General features: G+C 35.3%; 5 protein-coding genes and 1 pseudogene across 5 annotated transcripts; 3 read left to right on the top strand and 3 right to left on the bottom strand.

Moving 5' to 3' along the window:
• Positions 1-3,345: 3,345 nt before the first annotated feature.
• Positions 3,346-9,111, top strand: LOC120132975 (annotated as a pseudogene).
• A 1,637-nt stretch (positions 9,112-10,748) lies between these two features.
• LOC120132976 (remorin-like) lies at positions 10,749-12,852 on the bottom strand (the record flags this gene model as incomplete). Its single annotated transcript, XM_039149642.1, has 5 exons — positions 10,749-11,051; positions 11,149-11,230; positions 11,345-11,432; positions 11,519-11,569; positions 12,747-12,852. Coding segments are annotated over 5 exons (522 nt in total), but the record flags the coding sequence as incomplete, so codon positions are not given.
• A 1,295-nt stretch (positions 12,853-14,147) lies between these two features.
• On the top strand, positions 14,148-15,264 carry LOC120132865. Its single transcript, XM_039149557.1, has 3 exons — positions 14,148-14,377; positions 14,449-14,861; positions 14,946-15,264. Exons 1-3 carry the CDS (start codon positions 14,204-14,206, stop codon positions 14,956-14,958), a joined length of 600 nt encoding a protein of 199 aa, XP_039005488.1. The 5' UTR covers positions 14,148-14,203; the 3' UTR covers positions 14,959-15,264.
• A 1,303-nt stretch (positions 15,265-16,567) lies between these two features.
• On the top strand, positions 16,568-18,382 carry LOC120132959 (O-glucosyltransferase rumi homolog). The gene is made up of 5 exons (XM_039149631.1): positions 16,568-16,699; positions 16,774-17,327; positions 17,405-17,662; positions 17,745-17,955; positions 18,032-18,382. Exons 1-5 carry the CDS (start codon positions 16,568-16,570, stop codon positions 18,380-18,382), a joined length of 1,506 nt encoding a protein of 501 aa, XP_039005562.1.
• A 68-nt stretch (positions 18,383-18,450) lies between these two features.
• On the bottom strand, positions 18,451-19,409 carry LOC120132818 (actin-depolymerizing factor 10-like). Its single transcript, XM_039149503.1, has 3 exons — positions 19,280-19,409; positions 18,888-19,153; positions 18,451-18,807 (listed from the first exon to the last, which is right to left on the bottom strand). Exons 1-3 carry the CDS (start codon positions 19,280-19,282, stop codon positions 18,657-18,659), a joined length of 420 nt encoding a protein of 139 aa, XP_039005434.1. The 5' UTR covers positions 19,283-19,409; the 3' UTR covers positions 18,451-18,656.
• A 1,628-nt stretch (positions 19,410-21,037) lies between these two features.
• Positions 21,038-23,886, bottom strand: LOC120132863 (AT-hook motif nuclear-localized protein 9-like). Its single transcript, XM_039149555.1, has 6 exons — positions 23,811-23,886; positions 22,728-23,163; positions 22,380-22,447; positions 21,884-22,015; positions 21,483-21,644; positions 21,038-21,330 (listed from the first exon to the last, which is right to left on the bottom strand). Exons 2-6 carry the CDS (start codon positions 23,143-23,145, stop codon positions 21,133-21,135), a joined length of 978 nt encoding a protein of 325 aa, XP_039005486.1. The 5' UTR covers positions 23,146-23,163; positions 23,811-23,886; the 3' UTR covers positions 21,038-21,132.
• Positions 23,887-24,783: the final 897 nt, after the last annotated feature.

The raw sequence follows: 24,783 nt of genomic DNA, 5'->3' as shown, positions 1-24,783 counted from the left end.
AGTTCAAAATTGAAGAAAAATACGATACCTACAAATCATTTCCAGTACATTCCAACAACATCCCAAGAATCAATGTAAATGACTCAGAATTGGATCAGGCAGAACGGCAGAACAAAGCTTCATAGTAAGTTCATTTCTGGAAATTCATGCTGCCATACTAACAGAATATATTAGCCACTAGATAAAGCTCTGATCAACGTTCGAATAGTTCTTCATAGCAAAGTTCACACTGAGAATTACTGGCACATCTTACAGCCACTACCATTATACAATCACTCTAAAATAAACGAGAAACTGAGAATTGTTATGGCACGCGTAAAAGTAAAAAGGGAAATAAAAGAGGCAAACAATGTTTGGTGTGAATTGATGCATATGTGTATATTGTCAATTTCAGAAAGAAACACTAATTGGTGAAGAGCAATGTCTATCTATGTAACTATTATACGCACATTTAATTTTCAACTTGTACTTCCACAACCTCTCTTCTTGTTACACAATGCAAAGCAATAACAACACCACTATACCAGAAACAGAACCTCCATAATTTCCTCTAATGCAAAATTTTAATGTCTATCTTCGTGTTCATATGAATCAAATGCAAAATTTCCTCTAATTTTTACAACAAAAAAGAACCTCCCAATCCAATACCAGAAACAGAACAACCACAACTCTACGTGCCATGGACGCAGAAAACAAAAAACTCCATAATTAGAATGAAAGAGTCTATATAATCCAGTTATAAAGCCCTCACCTTAGATTTCAAAGGCTTCCAATAGCAATTAGGATGATGACACCAGATATTTTCAAAGCCTCATGTAAAAGGAAATTAATGGATGCAGAATTGAGCTTGTAAAACATAACATCTGACAGAGATCGAAAATTACAAAAGCAATTCTCATGATAGTTACTTCAAGGTGCAAAAGAATATGCCACATTAAATAAAGGGTATCATCTATTTCCTTTTTGAATTAAAAGAAAATGCAGCACTAAATATCATACGAAAGTTTTATACTTCATTCAACTTACACTTTCAGGTCTATTCTATCTAAAAGAAACCTGAGATTATCTCATGGGATTTCCCCCTCAAGATCCATCATCTAGCAAGCAACAATATAGAAAAAATGAACAAAAGCAGGGATTTACAAAACCAAAATACGTCACAGCCTGAAAACTAGAAACATAAAAACACTATTGATGTTATTAACCCTGCAATTTGAACAATAGCAGTTCAACAATTAGCAACAGGATTATCCGCAACCAAGAATGAAAAGGCAAAAACTTTATCATCAATCGTCCCTAACATCTGACTAGCCAAAATCATCTTCATATCCCCATACATTCCTTTCGATGATTCATAATCTTTAGCGTACTGGCACATCAATCTTCCCCCAAGTTCCATCTTCTTCTCGGCTAATTTCTTCAGCTCCTCCACGTTTCTAACATCTACAGCCTTTTCCCCCTTCCCCTCATCTCCAAACACTTTCTTTTCCAACTCTGATTCATCCTCGTACCACGCACTCTGGGACATTTTAGCCAACAGAGGACGGGAATAACCAAATACTTAAGGAAGACAGGGGATAGATATTCCCAGGAAAGCTGACTAAAAATTTACTGTTGGTATTATTTCATTCCTGACACTTGGTAATATGATTGATCCAAACGTGGGTATATTCTCCCAGGAAAAAAATATTACTCCCAGAAATAAATTATACCCTGAACCAAACGGGGCCTAAGAGTTATCTTTGAACAAATGTTATGTTGTACTTATATCAAATTAATAAAAAAATCAAATTTAACGCTACAATTAATTTATAATTTTGTGATAAATTCAATATAAAATTTTAATATATAAGTGGTTTAACCTTTAATAAAATATAGGGGGTTATGTTAAAAAGTAACAGAAAAAATTAACAAATATAAGGTGGTTTTGATGTTTTAGAAAATTCCATAATAATATAAGAGTAAATTATTTGGATAGTCAATAAACCATATAATTAATTTTATTTTGATTATTAATTTACTTTTTATTAAATTATTTAATTATTAAAATATTATTACTCAAGTCACTAATTAATATTAACGAAAATAAAATGATAAATGATGGTTAAATAAATTTATATAATTATAGTTTGATTTTTATTATTTACACATTCTATCAATTTAGTTATAATTTTAATTTAATTCGATAAATTTACACATATCAATTATAATTTTTTAAATTTTAATTTATTTAGGATAAACTATAAAAATAGTCCCCCGACTATAGAGTACAATTTTATTAAGTCATTCGAGTATTAAAAGTTATAAAATGATTATTTGATTATAGAATGTTGATTTGTTAAATCTATCGACTATTAAAAGTTACAAAATAGTCACATAACTATTCATTATGTTTCAAAGTCATCCATTTCCATTAAAAAATATGCGATTGTCAAAGTTAGACGTTAATATGATTACTTGAATATGATAACCGTTTGAGATTCTGAGATTAGATTTTATCATATTCCAGTCTGCAAGTTAACGTTTAGCTCATAATACCGTTAATTTTTTAATAAAAAATAATGAGGTTGAAATATAATGAATAGTCGAGCGATCATTTTGTAACTTTTAATAATCGAGATACTCAACAAATGACACTCTATAATGAAAAGAACATTTTGTAATTTTTAATAGTCGGATAACTTAATCACTATTTTCATTTTACAAATACTTAATCATTAAGTTTTTTTTGAATAAACTTAGTTAAATATAATATTTGATTATATATATTTGTGTTAAATTATAGTTAACTATCATAGGATTAGGAATGGCAACAGGTCGGGTTCGGGGTGAGTTTTGCTCGCCCCGTCCCTGAACCCGAAATGAATCCGTCCCCAACCTCGACGGTTTTTTATCGAGGCGTCCCGTAAGGGATTTTTTTTTACCCCCTGTCCTCGAACCTGAACCCGAAAAATTTTATATATAATTATATATAAAAAATATATAAATATATATATATATATAATGGGGAGTCGGGGATACTTACCCCGAACCCGAACCCTGACAAAAAAAATCTCGAACCCAACCCGACCCGAACTTAACGAATTTCGAATTTTGTCGGATTTAGTCATACTGCCTCATAGATCATATTTTCGTTTAATGTTTTTTCTTCATTTTTTGGTAATTCATTTGATTACTAAAAAGTGTAATTATATAAATTGATTGAATTATCGTGTTGTTATAATTTCGTTAAATATTAACTGTTAATAAATTGAATAATATATTTTAGTAGATTACCTAAAAATAAATCAGAGGACAAGTATAAGAATCTATATGGATGCCCTAATTTAATATTGTTGGCAATCTCGGAGACTAATATGAAGAAACCCATTCCTGTTCTCTTCTATTTCGTTGGAAGATCTAACCTCTTCTTTGCTTTGCCACAGAAAATAAAAAATCTTCCCCAAAACCCAAATCATTCGATTTCTTCTCCGAAAATCGTTCCATTTTTGTTTTGTTTTCAATAGATCTGTGCAGAAGCAGCCTCAAATTTTCACCCAGATTTGTGATATAACCTTTTTCTTTTCTTTAATTTGATTCAGCTAACAAATCGTAGCTTCTTTCTTTTGTTTTAGGACGACCCTCGGTTTAGCCACTATTTACGGCGTTACCCCTTTGTAAGAAGCCCTAGCTTTGCGGGTTTTTTTTGGTAGTTGTGTATAGATTTCGGTTTATCTAGGTTTTCGAATCTGATTTTCCGGAGATTAGGATTGTAATATGAATAGTGGAGTGAGGTATCCACCGGGGATCGGTGTTGGACGAGGCGACGGAGTGAACGCGAACCCTAGTTTTCAGTCGAGGCCTTCGCAACAGCAGTACGTGCAGAGGAATTTGATGCAGAATCACCAGCACTTTCAACAACATCATCATCATCAGCAACAACAACATCAACAGCAACAAATGTGGCTCAGACGAAACCAGTTTCCTGGCGGCAATGACTCTAATGTCGTCGATGAGGTCGATAAGACCGTACAATACGGAGCCGTCGACTCAAGGTCCCGTTTAATTTCTTCTTTTTTGTTGTTATTTGGATATACACGAAGAATCATTATTTCTATTGTATCCTGTGGCGTATCTTTTAATAGAAGACGATTTTACATGTCTTTGAGCATCCCAACAAGCAATAGTTCTAGGTTTTGATTTAGTACCGAATTTACCATCTGATTGAAAGGACTCGATTATGTAGAGGAAGGGCATGAAGAAGGATGGGCAATTTATGTTTGGCTTTTGTGGTTTTAGACTGTTAAGATTTTATTTAACTAGAGTTAGAATTTTCTCTTGTACATGCCGTGGATTGGAACTTAATCTTTAGGTGATTTTTCACAAATTGTGTTTTCCTTGCTGCATTTTTTCTTTAACAAACTTATAACGTTTATTGTGTTTGGTTTCGCAGTTATTTACCTATTTTCTTAAATCCTCTTTCAGTTCACAAGATTGGAAGGCAAGGCTAACTTTACCACCCGCAGATACACGCTACAAAACAGAGGTATTTATGCAAATGATATTGTACACTGTAGAATTATGGTTTTATAATTTCTTGAATGATTTTATATATTTCACTTTTGATTATCTTCGTACCTTCATCTTCATGGATTATTAAAAATTCTTCTCTACTCTTCAGAATGATGGAAAAATTGCTTTCTTATATTATTCTGGTGATGCAAGTGGATCAATAGTTTTAAAATCCTATTATCCTATTGGCTTAAGTATAAAATAAGGGCCCAAACTATACTTATTTTCACGAATAGGTGCCAATATTCTTTGGCCCATCCAGGTGCCTAATGTTACAAACGTTACCCATTTAGGTGCTCGGGCTGTCAACGACATTAATTTCTCCCGTTAAGTGACACTTGTTACAATATGATAATTTTAAAATTTTTGTATAAAATTTAAAAAAATAAAATTATATATATTTAAAAAATAGAACACATAAATTTCGAAATAAACCCAAAACTTTGAAAGTCTTCATTTCAACCCCTAAACCGACGTCGGCCACCACCCTTTCTCGTCGACGAAGCTCCACCTGACCTCACCTCCCCTCGGTGATCAAAACCCCTATGAAATCGTAACCGATTGATGACGAAATGATGTTTATACCCCTTGAACCCTAGGTTGAAAATCGCGATCCCATGTGATTCCTACGGCCAATCGACAACAAATATGATGGCATATGAATAGGAGGATGGCAGAGACTACGCCGGCGGTGGCGGTCATGGCCGGAAAGGGCGGTGGCGGCGGATTAAGGGTAGGATTTGGAGATTTGGGGGTTATTTTATAATTTAAGAGAAATTATGTTTTTTTTATAAATATAATAATATTTTTATTATTATTTTTTTAAAATTTCAAAATCACCATATTGTAACAGTGTCACTTAACGGGAAAAATAACGTCGTTGACGGCCCGGGCACCTAAATGAATAATATTTGAAACGTTAGGCACCTGGATGGGCAGAAAAATACAGTAGGCACTTATTCATGAAAATAGGTATAGTTTGGGCACTATTTTATACTTAAGCCTATCCTATTATATAAAGTTATAAATGTAAAACGTTAGAAGTTTTTAACTAGGCTAATACGTAGGGTTTTGATGTTGAGGCCTTCTGTTAGGTATATTTAGGCTTGCAATATTTCATCCATAGCATATCATCTTATTTTTGACTTATGTCTCATCACAAGACATGATGGTAAAATGTTGGTATTTATAGTTGTTTCAAATCGTTTAATTACATGTTTATTAGCTGATCTGCTTATTAAATTGCTTCCAGGACGTGACAGCTACCAAAGGAAATGAATTTGAGGACTATTTTCTCAAACGTGAACTACTTATGGGAATATATGAGAAGGGTTTTGAAAGACCTTCTCCTATTCAAGAAGAGAGTATTCCTATTGCTTTAACTGGAAGTGATATTCTTGCTAGAGCCAAAAATGGAACTGGGAAGACAGCAGCATTTGCATTCCTGCCTTGGAAAAAATTGACCAAGATAACAATGTTATTCAAGGTTAGATCTCCATCCTCCTCTCTTCATGTATATCAGTTATAGGTCCAGTTAATTGGTAATGGGTACTTCATAGCTTTTCCATTTCTATTGTATATTATTGTTTTCTAGTTGCCTGTTTTGCCTGTCAATCAGATATTGGGGAAGATGCATGAGTGCTGTTTGCTGTTTATATTGTTAATTTAAATTTGAATTACGGGCATTGGTATGTATGGACATAGTCAAATGATGGTTAAACTTCTGTACCAGTTCGTGAAATGAGTGCATCAAGACATCTTGCAAATAGGTGCAACCTTTTGCGGCTGTCCAGGCATAAATTTTCATTCTTCTTTCCGAAACCCATGCTAATAAAATTCTTTATTGAACCTTTTCGGTTTAGTATGAGATACAATTCAATTCCCCGTATCTAACTCATGATGTTACTTTAGGCATAAGAACGTTTCAATGACACTCTTCAATTCTGAGTTTTCATTATTTGTTAAGTTACTTGTTTTTACTGATTATCTGTGTGTGTGTGTGTGTGTGTTTGCACAGTTGTCATACTTGTTCCAACAAGAGAGCTGGCTCTTCAGACATCACAAGTCTGTAAGGATCTTGGGAAGCATTTGCAAATTCAAGTCATGGTCAACTGGAGGTACCAGTCTCAAGGATGATATCATGAGATTGTATCAACCAGTCCATTTGCTGGTTGGAACTCCTGGGAGAATTCTCGACCTTGCTAAAAAAGGTGTTTGCATTTTGAAAGATTGTTCTATGCTTATCTTGGATGAGGTAATAATTTGGTAATTTCTATGTAATTTTTCTTTCAGTTTAATTTGAGAAATTTGATGAAGTAGAAGCCTTTTGGATAGCTTTGGAGGAAAAGAGTTTTTTTTTTTGGGAATCTTGGCAAATGTTGTTTTATGGGTTATGCCTTTTTTGGTTTGCTGAATTGAGGGATAAGTTTGGCCGCCTCATGTTTACAATTTGGAAATATTTGCCACAATGGATCTGGCAAGGAAATTATTAATTCTGTTATTTTGTTCTTACAGCTTACTTGTCTCTTGTCAAAGGTCCAGATAGTAGAAACTGTTTTGGTTGCATAATTTGTTGGATTTTCGCTTAAAGACTTTAAATGTAATTACAAAAATTTATTTTTGTTGTAAGTTGAGGGTGCATCTGCATTCTGAAAGAAAGGTTTTCTTCTGGAATCTTGGCAAATGATGTTTTTCTTATCTTGTTCTTACAACTTGCTGGTCTCTTGTCAAAGGTCCAGATTCTAGAAACTGTTTTGACTGCATTATTTTTTGTATATTTGCTTAAAGAATTTAAATTTAGTTACAAGTACTTATTTTTATAGTAAATTAGGCTGTATCTGCATTCTCTTTGTTGGATATCTCCATTCTCCAATGTTGTCCACTTGTTTTTAAAGATTGAGCATTGTTATCTTCTGTCTTCAATTACCCTCTGATTCTTTTTCCAATTTCCTATCTTTATATAATTGCTTGTTTTGGAGCTTGATTTTATAAGTGCGATTCAGTAGCACAATTACAAGTTTCTATAAAAAAGAAGCAAGGCAAATATTTGATTGTTTTCCGTACCTTTTTATTGTTGATGCTAACTTTTTATTTATAAAAGCTTATTTTTATGCTTTGGTTTCTTTCAGGCAGATAAACTACTGTCTCCAGAGTTTCAACCATCTATAGAGCAGTTGATACGTTTTCTTCCAGCGAATCGTCAAATTTTGATGTTTTCAGCCACATTTCCTGTTACTGTCAAGGACTTTAAAGACAGATACCTTAAGAAACCTTATATTATTAATCTAATGGATGAGCTTACTCTGAAGGGTATTACACAATATTATGCGTTTGTGGAAGAAAGGCAGAAAGTCCACTGCCTAAATACTCTTTTCTCTAAGGTTTGATGTTATAAAAAACGATATCTAGTTTTCCATCTTTACCTTTGTTTGGATGAGTTGTGATATTTATTTATCTACAGCTGCAAATAAACCAATCAATCATTTTCTGCAACTCGGTGAATCGGGTGGAACTGTTGGCCAAGAAAATTACAGAGCTTGGCTACTCTTGCTTTTATATCCATGCGAAAATGCTTCAGGACCATCGTAACAGAGTATTTCATGATTTCCGCAATGGTGCATGCAGGAACCTTGTTTGCACTGGTATGTTTTACCACGCTGTGTATTTTTGGATGTGAGCTAATCTTTGTTTTCTGTTTGATTCTTGAACAAGTAAATCAGTGTTATATAGCTTTGAGTTTGAAGTACTTTCTTTTCACTGTGTTTTCTGTTCGATTCTTGAACAAGTAAATCTGTGTTGTATTGCTGAGAGTTAGAAGTACTTTCTTTTGTCTGTGTTTTCTGTACTAGGCATTTCATTTCATTTCATTTCATTTCATTTCATTTCATTTCATTTCATTTGGCCTTTTCCTTTCTTTTTTTTTTGCCAGAAGATAACTAATTTGAACCCAACGTTGCTGGCTCTAATTTTTTTAAGCAACATTCTTCACATGCTTTATAATCAAATCCCTGATGCTGTGAAGAAATCGTTTTTACTCTTCATAAGCATTCCGTGATAGTCATCTTGAAGAATAATCTCCTAATGATATATTTGTACTTGTACAGATCTTTTTACTAGAGGTATAGATATCCAAGCTGTTAATGTTGTTATTAACTTTGACTTTCCCAAGAATTCAGAAACATACCTTCATAGAGTAAGTTGGTTAAGATATTTTCTTTCTCCAAGTTGCAACATTATATCATTCTTCCTGGCAATCCTCATGGATATTCTTTTAACGAGCAGGTTGGTCGATCAGGAAGGTTTGGTCATCTTGGATTGGCTGTGAATTTGATCACTTATGAGGACCGCTTTAACTTGTATGTTACCACATCCAACTTCTGCGAACTTTAGTATCATATACATTGAGGTTCCGATTTACTGAATTTCTATGTGGTCCTTGTAACACAGGTATCGGATTGAACAAGAACTTGGAACTGAAATTAAGCAAATTCCTCCACATATCGATCAGGCAATTTACTGTCGTTGATTTATGGTGGATGTTTTCTGTTCAGCCTATGGTGGTAAACAATGGTGAGCTCCTTGTGCCCAGTTCTAGATTATTACATGCATGAAAAGATTTATTTGTTCTTTGTACTCATGCGATTTATATGCTACAATTACTGATGACGAACAACGGTTTGTATGTTTATTAGGGTTAACGAAGCTGGTCAATCAAGGTGTTTGCCGTGGCGAAGGGATGCGGGTTATAAAAATTAAGTGGTGTTTGGTAGATGACATGTATTGCTGCTGTATGCGTGCATGTAATCCCCCGAATTCTTGTATCGATTTTATCGAATTCCGTAGTCCTGAAATGTTCACAGGATAGGAGAGAATATTGAAGAGTCCTGCTTTCGATTTTATGTTCAACATGGCTACTTTTATACTATATTTTCTCATCATGGTGGACTGGCTTTGGAAGGTCGTGGCTTTGTGCAAAGAAACCTATGTGCTGTTTATGTTGGTGCAGTTGCTCTCATCTTTGTCACATGGATAAATAAAGCATCTGACGTTTTAAAAAAACAAACGACTTTGATGCTTTCCGATTTTCTGTTTGTTTAATCCAATTTACTATGTTCTTGGAACTTTTCATCTTGTTGAAGATGTTGATATTCGTCTGTATGCTTCTCAGATTCTTTGCAAATGATGGATCCTTGAAGAAGCTCAAAGGATAAATACATATCCGTGGTTTGGTTTGGTCTTAAAATGCATGGTATACATTAATACCATATCATTATTTGATATAAAGAATTTGCTTATTTTATTTTGAACTCATAAAATTTAAAATTCCAAATCTTGAACTTTAAAATTGTGTAAACCCTAAATTCTAGATAAGATGCCAGATTCAAAATAGATAAATCATGTGAAGTTTATTTTATACAATTTGTGCATCAGACTAGGGCTAAATTATCTATATATTGCATTTGGATTTTTTAGTTCTAAAAACATAACAAGCATTTGTTGTAATAAAGTATGAGGTCGCCCAAATTATCTACTGATTTTACTGTTTATTATTTTTTGGGGTTAAAATTTCAAGCTCAGTATAAGTACATATTGATTTCACTATTTTACCATGCATGGTTAGTATGACATGCAGGCGTGAGGTTGGGGTAATAGAAACTATACTAACCTAAAATTTTTAATTAAAAGAAGAGATGAACAGTGAAATCGGTTTATAATTCGACCGACTTCATTTTTACTGTAATAAATATAACAGATTAAAAAACTAAAAATAAATACTTCCAAAATTAAAAAAATTCAAATACAATATCTTAATAATTTCACCATCAATTGAGTTGAAATTACAACATCGATATCATCTGTCCCGTGGAGTTGTCATTTTCCAAGTAAGCGTCACGTTTCCATAATGGAAGGGTCTAAGTGACTCGAGCCCATCAACTTCCAACACCAAACCAAGCGTCCTTTTCTGGTTGCCCACACATTTATGATACTCGGTCAATTGAATGAACGCACTCGCCCTTTGCCTTAACTTCCACGTCAAACAGAAAACAACTAGACCCACCGTTTTCTTACAAGGCATAGGTACAATGTTCCCAAGCATAGAGAAATTTGGGAGATCCAAAGTTCAACCAATTCGATGGTCCATTCAACATTTGTGATATTACTACACAGTTTAAACACAACAAACAAACAAACAAACAAACAAAAACAAGAAGAAATATACATATGAAAAACGGGAAAGTACAATACAATTACAAACAAGAAGAGTGGGCAACCAAAACACCTAAAAATACATTTGCTTTGAAACTTCAGAAACAGCCGAGGAGCTTTTTTGGAGTTTGTCCGGTTGCACGGTATTTTGCGGCCATTTCCTCCGCCTTGAGAACGTCTTCCCCACGTTTGGCTTCAACCATTGCCCTCTTCTCTTCTGCTTCCTTGTGAACTAGCGCTACCTTATTCTTCATTCTCTCTCCATACTCTGCTTTCTTCGTTTCCAGTTGTTCCTACCAAGTTAGAATTAAACCCAAATCATAAATGATCGCCCAAGCATGTCCAATAAGAACAGTTCTTAACAAAATTCATGTATGGAGGGCTAGCTACCTCAATTTTTTTCAGTTTTGCTTCCAAAGCTGCTTTCTTGCTGTTCTCCCATGCTACGATAGCAGAGAGCTTTTTCTGGGACCTGCTCGCCGGTTTTAAGTTGATAGATTAATCAACGGTTGAATTCCTCTGGAAGATAATGAAAATTGAAAACTATAAAGAATAAACTTATTTTATAAATTGCTTTGGGCATTACTTGTTCTCTGCTTTGGTCTTTTCACTATCTTCCCATGCCTTGATGAATGACAACCTTTTTGCCTTTTCAACCTCTGCGAGGGCTACATCTGAAAGAACAGAAATTATTGATAAGCATCCTCCTTTTATATGCTAAATAAAACGATGGTATCAAAGAACTATTGCCAACAATTACCTCTATCATGTGATCCGCCTGAAATTTTCTTTGGTTCAGGCTCTGGAGCCTCTGTCAAAATCAAAATAACGTTAAAACCGCCAGAAGAGTATCAGTAAGTGAAGTATGTAGAGAATGGATGGATTATCTTAATACATAAACAAATAAAAGCGTGAAAATGGGTTCTTTAAGTACATTGAGAAAATTCAGGTATTGTAACTTGATCAAAAACTATCACCAACTCGAGGATTACCTGGAATTTCTATCAATACGTAAAGAATAAAGAACTATAATTTCTTCATCAATAATGATAATACCAAATTGAAGTTTCTTTTTCACCCTTAAAAGCTAGCTAATAAGACAAGGTATAGCAACAGTAGAAGTCCTGTAATCAAAGCAACTTTAATTTGTCGCCTAAAGATAATGAAAAATGGCCCCATAATCAAACTATTAGATGCCCATTATATAATTAAGGGGCCATGTTTACAAAAATCATAGTGCTAAACTAATCAGGATAGCACATTGCCAGCATATATCTACTAGAATCTTGTGCTAAATCGGCTATATCCAGGGATAAATATAAAACTAAAGATGTATGATCTTTTTCATACATAAACTTCTTTTTTCTAATTGAATTGAGTAGTAAAGGTTTTTAGGGTTGAAACTGTGCTACAAAACATTATTGGTTAGTTCAAAAAGAGTAAACAGAAGAAAGAAAAACTCACACAGAGAAATCTGGAAATTTAACCAATTCTTTTACCTCCCTCTTTTGTTAAATTGGATTATATTCTAATGTAACGGACCACTGAAACAGAAATTAAAAGTAAATTTGTATGCTAAATAGTCTTGAATTTTGTTTTCCATAGATAATTTTATATTAGAGAGAGATTTCAGGCACTAATTTAATATGAATTTAAACTAAAAAAAGGATATGGAAACACGAAATCTAAATTTTGATTGTGCGAAATGGAAATGTTTAATATTATCTTATACAAAAAATTTAAAGAGAAGTTCACCAAACCATGAAAGAAACAGATAAATTCATCTTCAATAGAAAGGGAAAAAACGTAGTTAGCAAAATGGATCACCGAAAGAAATACCGAGATTTTATTTCACTTACCGGTGTTAATTTCCTTTAATTACGCAGACAAACGGAGCTTAGAAAAAAACATATGAATTTCATGATTCGATGGTTGAAACTTGAAACTATTTATAAAAACAAACACGATGCGGTGAAAGCCAAGCTTACTCTCAATCACTGCAAGAGCTTTCGATTCTTCAGGTTTCTCAACTACTGCTAGAGCTTTTGATTCCCCAGGCTTCTCCTCCGCCGGCGTGGAGAAACAGTTTTCTCTTCAGATCCAGCTTTTGGAGCCTCCAGTGCCGGTGGTGGAGCCGCCGCGGTTTCAGCTTCAGCCGGCTTCTTCTCTTCCTCGCCATAATTTAGATTGATCGGAGTTTATGGAAAACAAACCAAAATTTCGATTGAAATTAGGTGATATCTGAGCTCTCAAAATTATCAAATAATATTTATATAGCGACGTTCGTTTAAATCAAATGATAAGATGCTTCCATCTTATATTACTATGTTTGCTTTTATTAATGAAGATATTAAATGTCTGGTTTAAATATAAATTTGGCCCTTAAACTTGTACCATCCTACAGCACAAGTTTTAAGGATTACTATAAGAGAAAAGTATAAGTTCAAGGGCTAAACTTATATTTAAACTTTTATTTTTAATCCAACGGTTGTTATGTTTTAAATTAGACGATTGGGATTTGAGAGTAGGTATGGGATTATTTATGCCGACAGGTAAAACGGTTAACTTTGTGTGCCAATTATATCGTCCCCTAACAAAACGACGACGTAGTGGTGTTAAAAAACCAGAGCATAGAATCACTTGATTCTTTAGACTAATTGGTATCCTCTTGGGAAAAAAATATGGTAAAATTTTGTAATTTTTCAAGTAATGAAAATTAATGATATAATCAGGAGGATTGACCTAGACGGGGCGGACACCCCTTAAAAATATAAAAATCAGTGTCCGTCGGATATAATGTCTTACACGGGCTTTTTGCTAGTTTAAGAATTGAATACTTCTTTTACGAGTAAATACTTCATATATATACAGAATTGAACAACAGTAAACGAGATAAATTATTGTGAGCCGAAAGGCGAAATGCAAAAGCAAAGGAGATGTAAATGACAAGTAAGAGAAGTGTAGGGCTAGGCTGGTGGCCAACTAAGTTGAGCTACTAGGGAATTTTATGTGAATGATTTGGTCTTCGTTTTGTTTGGCCATTTTGCCAACCACGTGGAACAATACCCTATTTAAGACTTCTCAAACGTGAACCATAGTCTCATATTACTATATTTTATACTCATCTTGTTTTAAATATAATTGTATTATTTAACATATCTTCACATTACATAATTTCATTATATTTAAAATTCGAATCTAAAAAAAATGAATATATATTTGATAACTTTTAACTTTTAGTCTTACAAAATAACTTTAAGCGTGATCACTATAACGAGAACCCTAAATCATTCAAGCTAACCTACGTAACATAAAGCTAACTCACGCGTTGACCCCAAACTCCATTTAAGCACGAAACCTTAACCTTCCTGCGAGCTCAATAACATACCGCTGCTTAATTTTGACAAACTCTGGTTTTGTGATTGAGCTTGTGAATACAGCTTCCATGGAGGAGCCTGTCAAGATTTTTCATGGCGTTTGGCCTTGTGGAGATGAAGTGATTCATGGTTGCTTTTATAAGCTTGGGATTGGACGGCTCAAGGGATTTGTGACGACGACTGCTACCTTCATATTCTTCTTCTTCCTCGTTGTAGTTGTTGCCTTGTTTTGGATGGATATCGTAAGTCTCCTTTAAACTAAAGCTTACTCCATTTTTTCAATAAATAATTCTTTGGTCTACTTGTTTCTCAGCCTATCATACGGGGCGATCCATTTAGTTTTACTTCAAAAGTTCATCACGAGAGGTTTCAATTTCCTCTCACCTGCTCTACTTCAGTTAATATTTCATCGGCGTTTAACCCCAAGGATTCACCGACCAAAACTTGCCCGGACTACTTCCGGTGGATCCACCAAGACTTAAAGCAATTTAAAACTTCGGGAATTACAAAAGACTTGATCGAGAGTGGAACTCCGAGCGCAGATTTCAGGCTCGTGATCGTCGACGGAAACGCTTATGTCGATAGGTACAGACCGTCGTATCAAACCAGAGATTTGTTTACAATATGGGGCATTTTGCAGCTTCTAAAGCTGTACCCTGGAAAAGTAAAAAGAAATGCAGACACCTTAAGTTTGCAGTTGATTGGGGAAACAATCACACTCACGAGGTGTGTATTCTCGGAAAATCGAAGGATACGGATCGGATTGGATTCGATCATTTATGTACCCTTTTTCACTCGGTGAACTTGCAGGCACAGGCCATAGGGAAAGCAGGAAGCAAATTTATTGAAGAGATGGTATCAATCCGAAATGTGTATGATTACATGTCCCATTTGTTGAGCGAGTACTCGAAACTCTTGAAGTATAAACCGACGATACCTCCGAATGCGCAAAGGGTCTGTGCCGAAACGACGGTGCAAGGTTTAGCGAAGGAGTTTATGTTGCAGTCGATGGTGAAGTCTCCTAGTGATGAACTTCCATGCGCATTGCCTCCCCATATGAACCTCAAGACATTCAAGCTTCCCATATGAAGCCAAAAATTTATATTAAATAAGCTCAATTGGATAATAAGCCCATCGACTACTTTTTTTTAATTAAGTTTCTAATTTATTATTTAGTTGAATGACATTCTTACACTATAAATTTGTAATCGCTTTGGACCATTCATTATTTTCCTAAAAAAATTCAGTCAATCAAATAGTGATACAAAATGAACATTAATATAACAATTTTCCAATTTAAAATTGAATAACTAATTAATTGGTTTAATTCCACGAGTAGCCCTTTTATATTTCTAGCTCTCTCAACTCCTCACTCACGTCCTCACTTATCAATAAATATATACCGAAATATAGCTCTAGCCCTCTTCTTTGTACTTCTTTACCTAATTTCTATATATATAAAAAAAATTTTATATTTTCAAAATCTCACTTGATCGATTAACTTTATATATTTTAATTTATTAATTTAATCATTTGATGATCATGAAATCGAATCATGTTATTTTTATTTTTATCTTATTCTACAATCATTTATCATTTAGATTATCGAACGATCCATTTGAGAATCAAAGACGGATATACGAAAGGGTTAAATTTTGATAAGATAATAATTTATTTTATAAAAGATTACATGTCAAAGTCTAATTAACTGAAAAGATTTTCGTTGAACGAAAAATAATGGAAGGCAGTGAAACATTTATTATTTAAATAATTAATTAAAAAAAATTAACTTTTTTAAATAGAAAAAGTTATTTATCTTAAAAGGGTGTGGTTTAGAGACTTATTACGGAATTAAGCCAATTAAATACGCTAAATATTGTATCTCTACGCGTAACCCTTTGGCTAATAGTAATTTCTCTCTCTCTAAATTTTACGATGTGATAATTTTTTTTTGAATTAATCATTGGTATATGATCTATTGATCAACTAAATTTAATTCGGGTATTGTAGAGGTGAGGGGACTCTTTCAACCCAATTTGCTCTATTTGCAAATTCCAACATTCAAACATTTGATCTTGGGGACAATGCCTCGTTCTACTATATCAACTGGTTGTTGGTGATGTGATATCCCTTTGATTCCCATGTAGTTCCGCCGCTGACCACAAGTTCTATTAATGTAATTAATCCATCACTAATTAGTCGATAGTAAAATGGTACCAAAATAATTAAAAAAGTTTGGGGCAGAATGTATCCGAGTCAAATCAGTTACATATCTCGCCAAACAATTTTTCTCCTTCCAAATTTAATCAATCCATTCAAGGCATTTTACGGTACCTTACCTTTCAGATCATATTTCCATATATACATACACGAAGCCGTTGAAAGATTGAGTTAACCCTGTTTGAGTCTGAAGCTTTTTCAACTCAGTTTCCATGGCGGAGCATGTTAAACTTTTCCATTGTGCTTGGCCTTACGCCCTTAAGGGATTGGTCTCGACGACTGTGACTGTCTTACTCTTCTTCTCCCTCTTCGTCTTTGCAGCTCTGCTAAATTGGATGGATATTGTAAGTCTTCCCTTTTTAAATCAAACATATATTTGTTGCTTTCAATTCCATTAATAAAAGTTTTTGTTCCTCAGCCTATTATACGGGGGACACCTTTCGGCCAGGCGATCTTCACTTCAATAAGTTCTGGTGTTCATCATGAGAGGATTGAATATCCTCTAAACTGCTCTGAACATGTAGTTGACTTAACATGTTCGGATAATTACCCGTCGATGTTCGAGCCTGAAGAATCGAATACCGAAGCTTGTCCGGATTACTTCCGGTGGATCCACGAGGACTTAAAGCAATGGAACAGTTCAGGGATTACGAAAGATATGATCGAGAGGGGAATTCCGAGTGCCGATAACCGGCTGGTGATCATAAACGGAAGCGCTTATGTGGAGAAGTACAAACCTTCGTATCAAACCAGGGATGTGTTTACAATATGGGGCATATTGCAGCTTCTAAGGTTGTACCCTGGAAAAGTTCCAGACTTGGACCTCTTGTTCTATACCGGAGACAACACTGTGATCATGAAACGAGACTATAATGGACCGAATGCTGCATCAACGCCACCGCCATTGTTTCATTACTGCGGAGAGGCAGCAGCGCTCGACATTGTGTTCCCTGACTGGACCTTCTGGGGATGGTAAATTCTGCCTTCTGGTAAGTATTACCGAAAGTTAATGATTTTGTATGTTTTTTCACTGTGCTTTGTTGTGGCAGGGCAGAGGTAAATATAATGCCATGGGAACAGATGTTAAGGGCAATAAAGAAAGGGAGGGAGAGGATCAAGTGGGAAGATAGGGAGCCTTACGCCTTCTGGAAGGGTAACCCCTACGTTGCTGCCGATAGGGTAGACTTCTTGAAATGCAACCTTTCGGATAAAAATGACTGGAATGTTCGGCTTTATAAGCAGGATTGGAATAAAGAAGTTGCAGAAGGTTTCAATCATTCTAGATTGGAAGATCAATGCACCCATAGGTACGTATCGAGAACCTTGTTGATTTCGATTTTAAACGACTTCAAGTCGAGTCTAATTGCTTGCGGTACGATCGGTATCAAGATATAAAGTCTATATAGAAGGAGCGACATGGTCTGTAAGTGAGAAATACATAATGGCATGCGATAGTGTGACCTTGATGGTAAAGCCTATATACTATGATTTCTTCTCAAGAAGCATGGTGCCGATGCAGCATTTCTGGCCGATCAGCCGCGAGAACAAATGCAGAGATATTAAGTTTGCGGTTGAATGGGGCAATAATCGTACTCACGAGGTACGTGTTCGGAGCGAATGAAAACATGGATTGCAATGAATTCGATCATTTACGGTTTCATTCCATGAACTTGCAGGCACAAGCCATAGGGAGAGCAGGAAGCAAATACACGGAAGAGATGCTGTCGATGCGAAACGTGTACGATTACATGTTTCATTTGTTGAACGAATACTCGAAACTCTTGAAGTTTAAGCCGATGATACCTCCGAATGCCCGAAGGGTATGTTCCGAAACCATGGCGTGCTCCAACAAAGATTTATGGAAGGAGTTCATGGTGCAGTCGATGGTGAAATCTCCTAGTGATAAACTTCCATGTACATTGCCTCCCCCATATGATCTCCAAGCCATCCAAGCTTCTCTCGATGCACGAGAGAGAATAGCCAAGCAAGTGGAGAAATGGGAAACCGAGTATTTTGAAAAAAACTAAATGATAAGAAACAATAGATCGACCGATAGATAGATAGATAGATAGATATCGAACCAAATCATATGAAACAATATTGTAATCAAATATTAGACAGATTTTTGAAGCAGCATTCAAAAACAGGGGAATTCCTACCTTTATAACGCACCATTTGGACTATAGGGAATACTGGGGATATTTAATAGTATATAATCTTTTTCTGATAGATCTCGGATACAGAGAAAGAAGATTATTGTAAAATGAAAACCCTTGAATGTATTTTCGATTACTGGAATAATCAAAGAGCTCGTGATTTGATGATGTCGAAGCTCATCTCGCTCGGATCGGTCGCCTGCAACTCGGCTTGAATACCATCCAATTGTCTCTTGAATTTGTCCTTGGAGCTTGCATAAAGCATCTTAGTCCTCACCCTTGCCCCATCAGGTGCCCTATACACACACACGCCATACAGGAACAATATATACAACTTACGTAGGGAACAATGCTTTTGGTTTATAAGTTTTCTTACCAAGCGACGAAGAAAATCTTGCTCTTCTGGCAATTCTCGACGGTGGTGAAGTCGTAATCGAAGACGGCGTAGCGGCATTCGTTTGGCGGCAACGAGTTGGTGAAATCTTCGTACGTCTCCCGGGGCCCTCCCAGCTTCTCGACAACCACCTGCTGTGTCTGGTCGTCGATCTTGTACACAATGAACCGATGGTTTCGCTTTGCTTTTAGTTCCAAGAACTTCAACAAGCACTCATCATTCACATACATTCCAGAAGATGAATTTGCCTATACGCACCACCGTAGGAATTAATGTCATTTAATTGTTAATAACATACATTAAAGAAAACCAATGTACAATATTATAATACAAAGTTAATTAGCAATTAAACAATAATAATAAGAGAGAGATACCATTTTGTTCTTCAAATGAAACTTTGATAAACGTTTTGGCAATTGTCGGGAAATCTGAGAAAATAAATAGGCGAAAAGAAAAGGAATTGAATTTCTGGTTTTGGTAGGGGATGAGAATTGATATTTCTTTTAATTATGGAAAACAATTGCTAGGTAGGGGATGAGAGATATTTTAGGGTGAATTAATCAGAATTCATCTTCCTGAATTACCATTGTTTGTGGTACATCTGTTTTTGGGTTTAGTAATTTTGGTTAGTGGTATATGCTTGACAAAAACAAACAAAAATTTATTAGTATTATTAAATAAATATAATTATAGATGTTAAATGAACCGGACTTTGACCGATTAAGTAGTGTTTGTGTTTATTTGTTTATTTTTAAGGTGTTAATGTTCTACTCGTATTAGTTTAAATTTTTAATGTCGTGTTCGGTTCGTTTAACAATTGCGAATATATTTATCTAATGTTGACCGAATATGTTCATTCAACGTTCACAAACATATTCGTTTATATGTCCGCCAACGTGATCATCTAGTGTTCTCCGACATATTCATTTAGAGTCCAATAATGTTGATTATATGCTCAAAAAATGGTGAAATTGCACAACTAGTCCTTAAGCTCCTCAAGCATTAAATTTTGAACTTTAAAGTTTACTTTGTATTCAATTTACTTCATACATTAACCGATATTTAAAATGTAAAAAGAAAAAGAAAAGGAAAACCGGATAAACAATCTTATAAACGAGTCGAAAAACGAGCTTGTTCGTGAATATAAACGAATCGAACACACATTTATCTATGTTCGTTCGTTTAGTAAATGAACATAAAAATATTATTAATATTTTTTTATTTTGTTTAATAAATAAATATTATAAGAATGATTTATAAACAATTAATCAAACATTACGTTGAATTACGCCCTAAATATAACAAAGTAGAGACACTGAACCTCATGGATGGATGGATCCGAATCCAATTGTTACAATGTTACATCATAAACTAGTAGACCTAGAGAGTTTTATTCTAATATTACATGTGATATTTATTCAACATGGTGGCATTGATGACGTGGCATCGGACCAGGTAACATCTATTTCACCCTGCTCGCTTTCGGGCACTCTCAGAGCGGTCCAAACTGCTTTCGAGCCATCGACAATATTATTACGGCACGGTGGCTGAGAAGCATGCTCACCATCACACCCTACCCGAGAGTCACATTCATCGACCACCGACGCCCTCACGGCTTGTCCATTCCCGTTGATGTTGATGAACTTATTGCAACGACTACTCTGGCCGAACCAACCCGTCAAGAGTATCACACGCTCCAATCTCTTTCGGATGCTCCGAAGACTTTCCAAACTGAGGATTTAGACACATTAACAATGTCATTAAGACAAGAATATTGAAAATCGTGCTCAGAATCGCATCCCATTTCTACCACCATCGTCGTCGCCCAGCTCAATGCTGTTAAGTGTCTACATTGCTTTAATGCAGTGTCTTATGACTGCAACTTGTTGATAAGGATCGAATCTTCCTGCAGATGGCAATCTTAATTCCTAGATTATAAGAAGGATAGGTGAAAATTATTTGGTTCGAACTGGAGAAATGAAATTAAAGTCCAAGGATCAATTGAAATCAAGAGTTCATATATTTCCAACTAACTCTCATCAAAGCTACAAATATCACACACAACAAATCATCAAAGCCAAAAAGCAGGCTGCCCCTCCATTCCCAGTAAATCCCATAGGACTTTCAAATCACAATCCGATGGCCTTCGACAGCAAACTATATAAACATTGCTGGAGGTAAAGAGTATCATCGTCCTCGCACTAGATCAATGTCAACATGGCTATTATTACACATATCCATTAGATTGTGGCCCAGGCAACACGCCTGCAGCCGAACTTGGAGTCAGATTTTGATTTGGTGAAATGCCAGGAGGTGCTACTAGGTTGTCGACAATCTGATCATTCGAGTCTTTCAGACCATATTGACTTCCCCTTTCCTTGTTCTTTGTCTTTGAACCACCCCGGACAAAACTTCCGACAATCACCTGCTTCATTAATCATTTGGTTAAGATACATAAAAGATGATTCAAGTTCATTAAAAATGTTTTAAACTTTGAAATGGAATCACGATGACTTCCTACTGTCTCGGAATTGCAAGTAACACCATAGATACCGGTGGCAGTGATTGAGGAGTTACCTGGACTGGGCTTGCTGCAATAAGCATTCCTCCAACACCTCCACCGATGACACGGCCATCCGGACTGGCAAGAGAGACACTAAGACCGCCAGTTCGATTGCTAGAGACACTATTGCTTGTCAACAGGTAACAGCCCGACAAACATACTATCTCGAATCGTCCCTGAAGAAATCAAAATGGACAGGAAAAGATACATGCATCAGGACAAGAATTTCAGAGGAAGAGTAAAAAAGCTTGTTAAATAGCATTGACGGAAACTACAGACCACTTCAACAATATCGGACAACAGAAATATGTGAATTATATGAAATCATTCGATATTACTCTGCAAAAAAGTCCTAGGTTGTCCCAACATATTTGCCACGAAACAATTGCAAGGGTCCAGTTGTCGAGTGCCAAACCTTGTATGTAACGGTGCCACCCAACGAAGATGGCTGGCGAAGAGTAACAGTTGAGATGGCACCACTGGCTGACAAAATGCATACTTCTCTTGGCCCTTGCTGTGAAAATGACATTAATTTTGTGGCAATGTCCTGCAGGGAAAGTTGAAAGTAACTCTCTAGGAAAAAAATCAACTTTCTTCCATGTGAAGATAACCTACTGAAAGATATAATACCGCATTTAAACAATTCATATCTCAAAAAATTAACGCTTCAAGACAAACTATCGACGTTTTGTTAGAGAAACAACGAAAAATCTAAACAAAACTTAATGCCCCCATGCATGGTATAGATCAAAGAAGTACTCTACCTTACATAAACTGTAGAAACAAGGACTAAAAAGACAACCAAATCAACAACGGTGTTCTATTACATAGAAAGCCAAAAGAATCCTAAGTTCTTGTACATTTAATTCGGAGGGAAGAGTTCGAGGCCTAATTAAAAGAAAATCGCATACTTCTCCAATCGCAATGGTGATGACATGTGGATTAAAACTCATCCCAGCTGAACCAGCCAGCAATTCACCTTGCAAATCAATTAGACAATTGCAACGTCATTCACATAGCAAAAATAAGATATGTTAGAATTAAGCACTAAGAAACAGAGATACAGTGCAAGCACCAATACGATATAACGTGTTCGTACTTTAGCTTATAGGAATTGTTGAATGATTAGTTATGAAGACTTCCACATTTGAATGTCTATGTCACTAATAGTTATTTAAAGTCTGGAACTTTTATCACGTATTCCTATATATGAGGCTGAGCATACAATTTTATAATATTAGCAAAACATAAAAATTTACCCAGGGAAGACAACTGTTGCTTCCTTCCGGTACCCAACGGCCGCCCTCTTCCCCGTTTTTGGGTTGGAGTTATTGTTCCAGGATGAGTAGCCGATGCAGGAGTTAGTGCTAATGAAACAGTTCCATCCGATCCATACTTTCGAGGTCTCCCTCTTTTACGCTTCACGGGCTCAGTAGGCGGCACTGCAGGAGGCGAGCCTACACTGACACTATGAGGGGTCATTCCCGACAAAGGCTCTACAGGTAAGGTTGCTCCCATAGTAGCGGCACTTGTTTGGTATTGAACATTTGGATTCAATAATGGATGAATGCCTGGTGATCCCTGAACCCCAGTTTGTGTCCCTGAGCCAGTTATTCCTCTTTGTTGCATATAGTAAGACGCAGAGCCCGATAACGCCATAGCATCCCTTCGATCCATGCATTTACCTCGTGTAACCTATACTTGAATTCGCATTCAAATCAACACTCCATGCATATCGGAAAGGCTGGAAATAAATAAAAGCGCCTATGAAGCTCCAATCTGTGACCACTAAACAGTTAAAAAGCATAGAGAACTTGGGAACAACATGAAGAGGGACAGAGAGAACAATCTACATGAAAGATTATAATATGTCAATGAATAACTTGTTTCCAGGTCCCATAATCCTAGAGAATCGAATTTCACACATGCATGGCTCTGGAAATTGAGCTGCACCATAAAGTAATGAGCTACATTTAGCTTTACAGAGAAAGCTCTTCAAATCTATATATGAAAGGAAGTAAAACGAAATGGCATACGCTCGAAACAGTGCTATTATTAGGAAATAAAGCAAAAAAAAAAGCTTCTTGTTAAAGAAATTAAGAAGCAGAATGGGAACTGTTCCCTAGAAGCTTAAGACACCTCAAAATCACTACCCCAAGGAACCATTTACTCACGTAATCAAGAAAATAAAGAAACAGACAAAAGCTAGAGCCAATGCCATAAAAAAAGAAAAACCAAGTTGAAATAAGAACTACAACTTCCTCCAAAAACTAAGCAAACATGGCTAAAAAAATTGCTCCTTTTTCATGGGAAAAAAAATCCAGAAAGAGTAAGTAACTTACATTAGTGAACAGGGATTAAACTGTAAAAAGGTCCACCCTTTTGAAAGTAAGAAGATTTAAAGAAGATGGGTTCTTTTTTTTTCTGTTTTGTGGGAAAACGAAGGAATTAAAGGGAAATTGACAAATAATAGAGAAAATGTGTCATTTTTTTCTTTTTGCTGTGAGGGAGAGAAGAATTGGAGAGAAAGCGTTGTTTATTAGGCTATTTTTTTTGATATATTATCGGTGATCGGTATTATTATTGATATAATATCGGTTAGATTATATTTCTCGATCTAACATCCTTAACAGGAAAACACGCCTCTTGTATTGCGTTATATGTTGATTTGGCGTCACGTGGGTATAGCGCGCTCCCTGCCCAGCGATATACCTGGATATCTGACACGTGGGGTATAGCGCGATGCAAGAGGGCGCGTTATACCCCTAATTACCAACCCTTCACGTCCCCATCCTCCCTATAAATACTCTAATCCTCAATCACTTTTATCACACCAAATTTTCTCAAATTCTCTAAATTTCTCTCAAATACTCTCTTTTTAAGGTATATTTTATAATATTTTTACTATTATAATTTTGTTTTATTTAATATTTTACTAATATAATTCTTTTACAGATATAATGGAAGGCAGTCTAGTTCACTCGGATGGAAATCATATATCTCTACAATTTGCTGATACGGTCACATTTTAACGTTTTAATTTAATTTAAATTATTAGTAATATTTAGTTGATTTATTTAATGCATGATTATTAGATTAAGAATTAAATATCTCGACACTTTACCGATACGGTAACATTTTAACGTTTTAATTTAATTTAAATTATTAGTAATAATTAGTTGATTCATTTAATGCATGATTATTAAATTAAGAATTAATTTTTGTAATTATTTATTTTTAGGAGAATGACCGTGTATTAGAACATTTTATTAGGAATCTTAAGTTAGTGATACCCAGCCGTGTCTTGTCGTATTT

Source organism: Hibiscus syriacus, unplaced genomic scaffold (genome assembly GCF_006381635.1).
Source record: "Hibiscus syriacus cultivar Baekdansim isolate YM2019G1 unplaced genomic scaffold, ASM638163v2 tig00110570_pilon, whole genome shotgun sequence".
In the NCBI taxonomy this organism is placed as follows: Eukaryota; Viridiplantae; Streptophyta; class Magnoliopsida; order Malvales; family Malvaceae; genus Hibiscus; species Hibiscus syriacus.
This window is presented reverse-complemented; position numbering and strand designations above follow the sequence as displayed.

Bases quoted from the DNA above. Each gene is read 5' to 3' on its own strand.
- LOC120132865 (XM_039149557.1), top strand. From the start codon at position 14,204: ATGGAGGAGCCTGTCAAGATTTTTCATGGCGTTTGGCCTTGTGGAGAT. The intron at 14,378-14,448 runs GTAAGTCTCCTT...CTTGTTTCTCAG, and splicing joins CCTTGTTTTGGATGGATATC to CCTATCATACGGGGCGATCC.
- LOC120132959 (XM_039149631.1), top strand. From the start codon at position 16,568: ATGGCGGAGCATGTTAAACTTTTCCATTGTGCTTGGCCTTACGCCCTT. The intron at 17,663-17,744 runs GTACGTATCGAG...ATCGGTATCAAG, and splicing joins GAAGATCAATGCACCCATAG to ATATAAAGTCTATATAGAAG. The intron at 17,956-18,031 runs GTACGTGTTCGG...ATGAACTTGCAG, and splicing joins GCAATAATCGTACTCACGAG to GCACAAGCCATAGGGAGAGC.
- LOC120132818 (XM_039149503.1), bottom strand. The intron at 18,808-18,887 runs GTAAGAAAACTT...GTGTGTGTATAG, and splicing joins AAGATTTTCTTCGTCGCTTG to GGCACCTGATGGGGCAAGGG.
- LOC120132863 (XM_039149555.1), bottom strand. From the start codon at position 23,145: ATGGATCGAAGGGATGCTATGGCGTTATCGGGCTCTGCGTCTTACTAT. The intron at 21,645-21,883 runs GTTTGGCACTCG...TGATTTCTTCAG, and splicing joins GTGGCACCGTTACATACAAG to GGACGATTCGAGATAGTATG. The intron at 21,331-21,482 runs GTAACTCCTCAA...TTAATGAAGCAG, and splicing joins TTGCAGCAAGCCCAGTCCAG to GTGATTGTCGGAAGTTTTGT.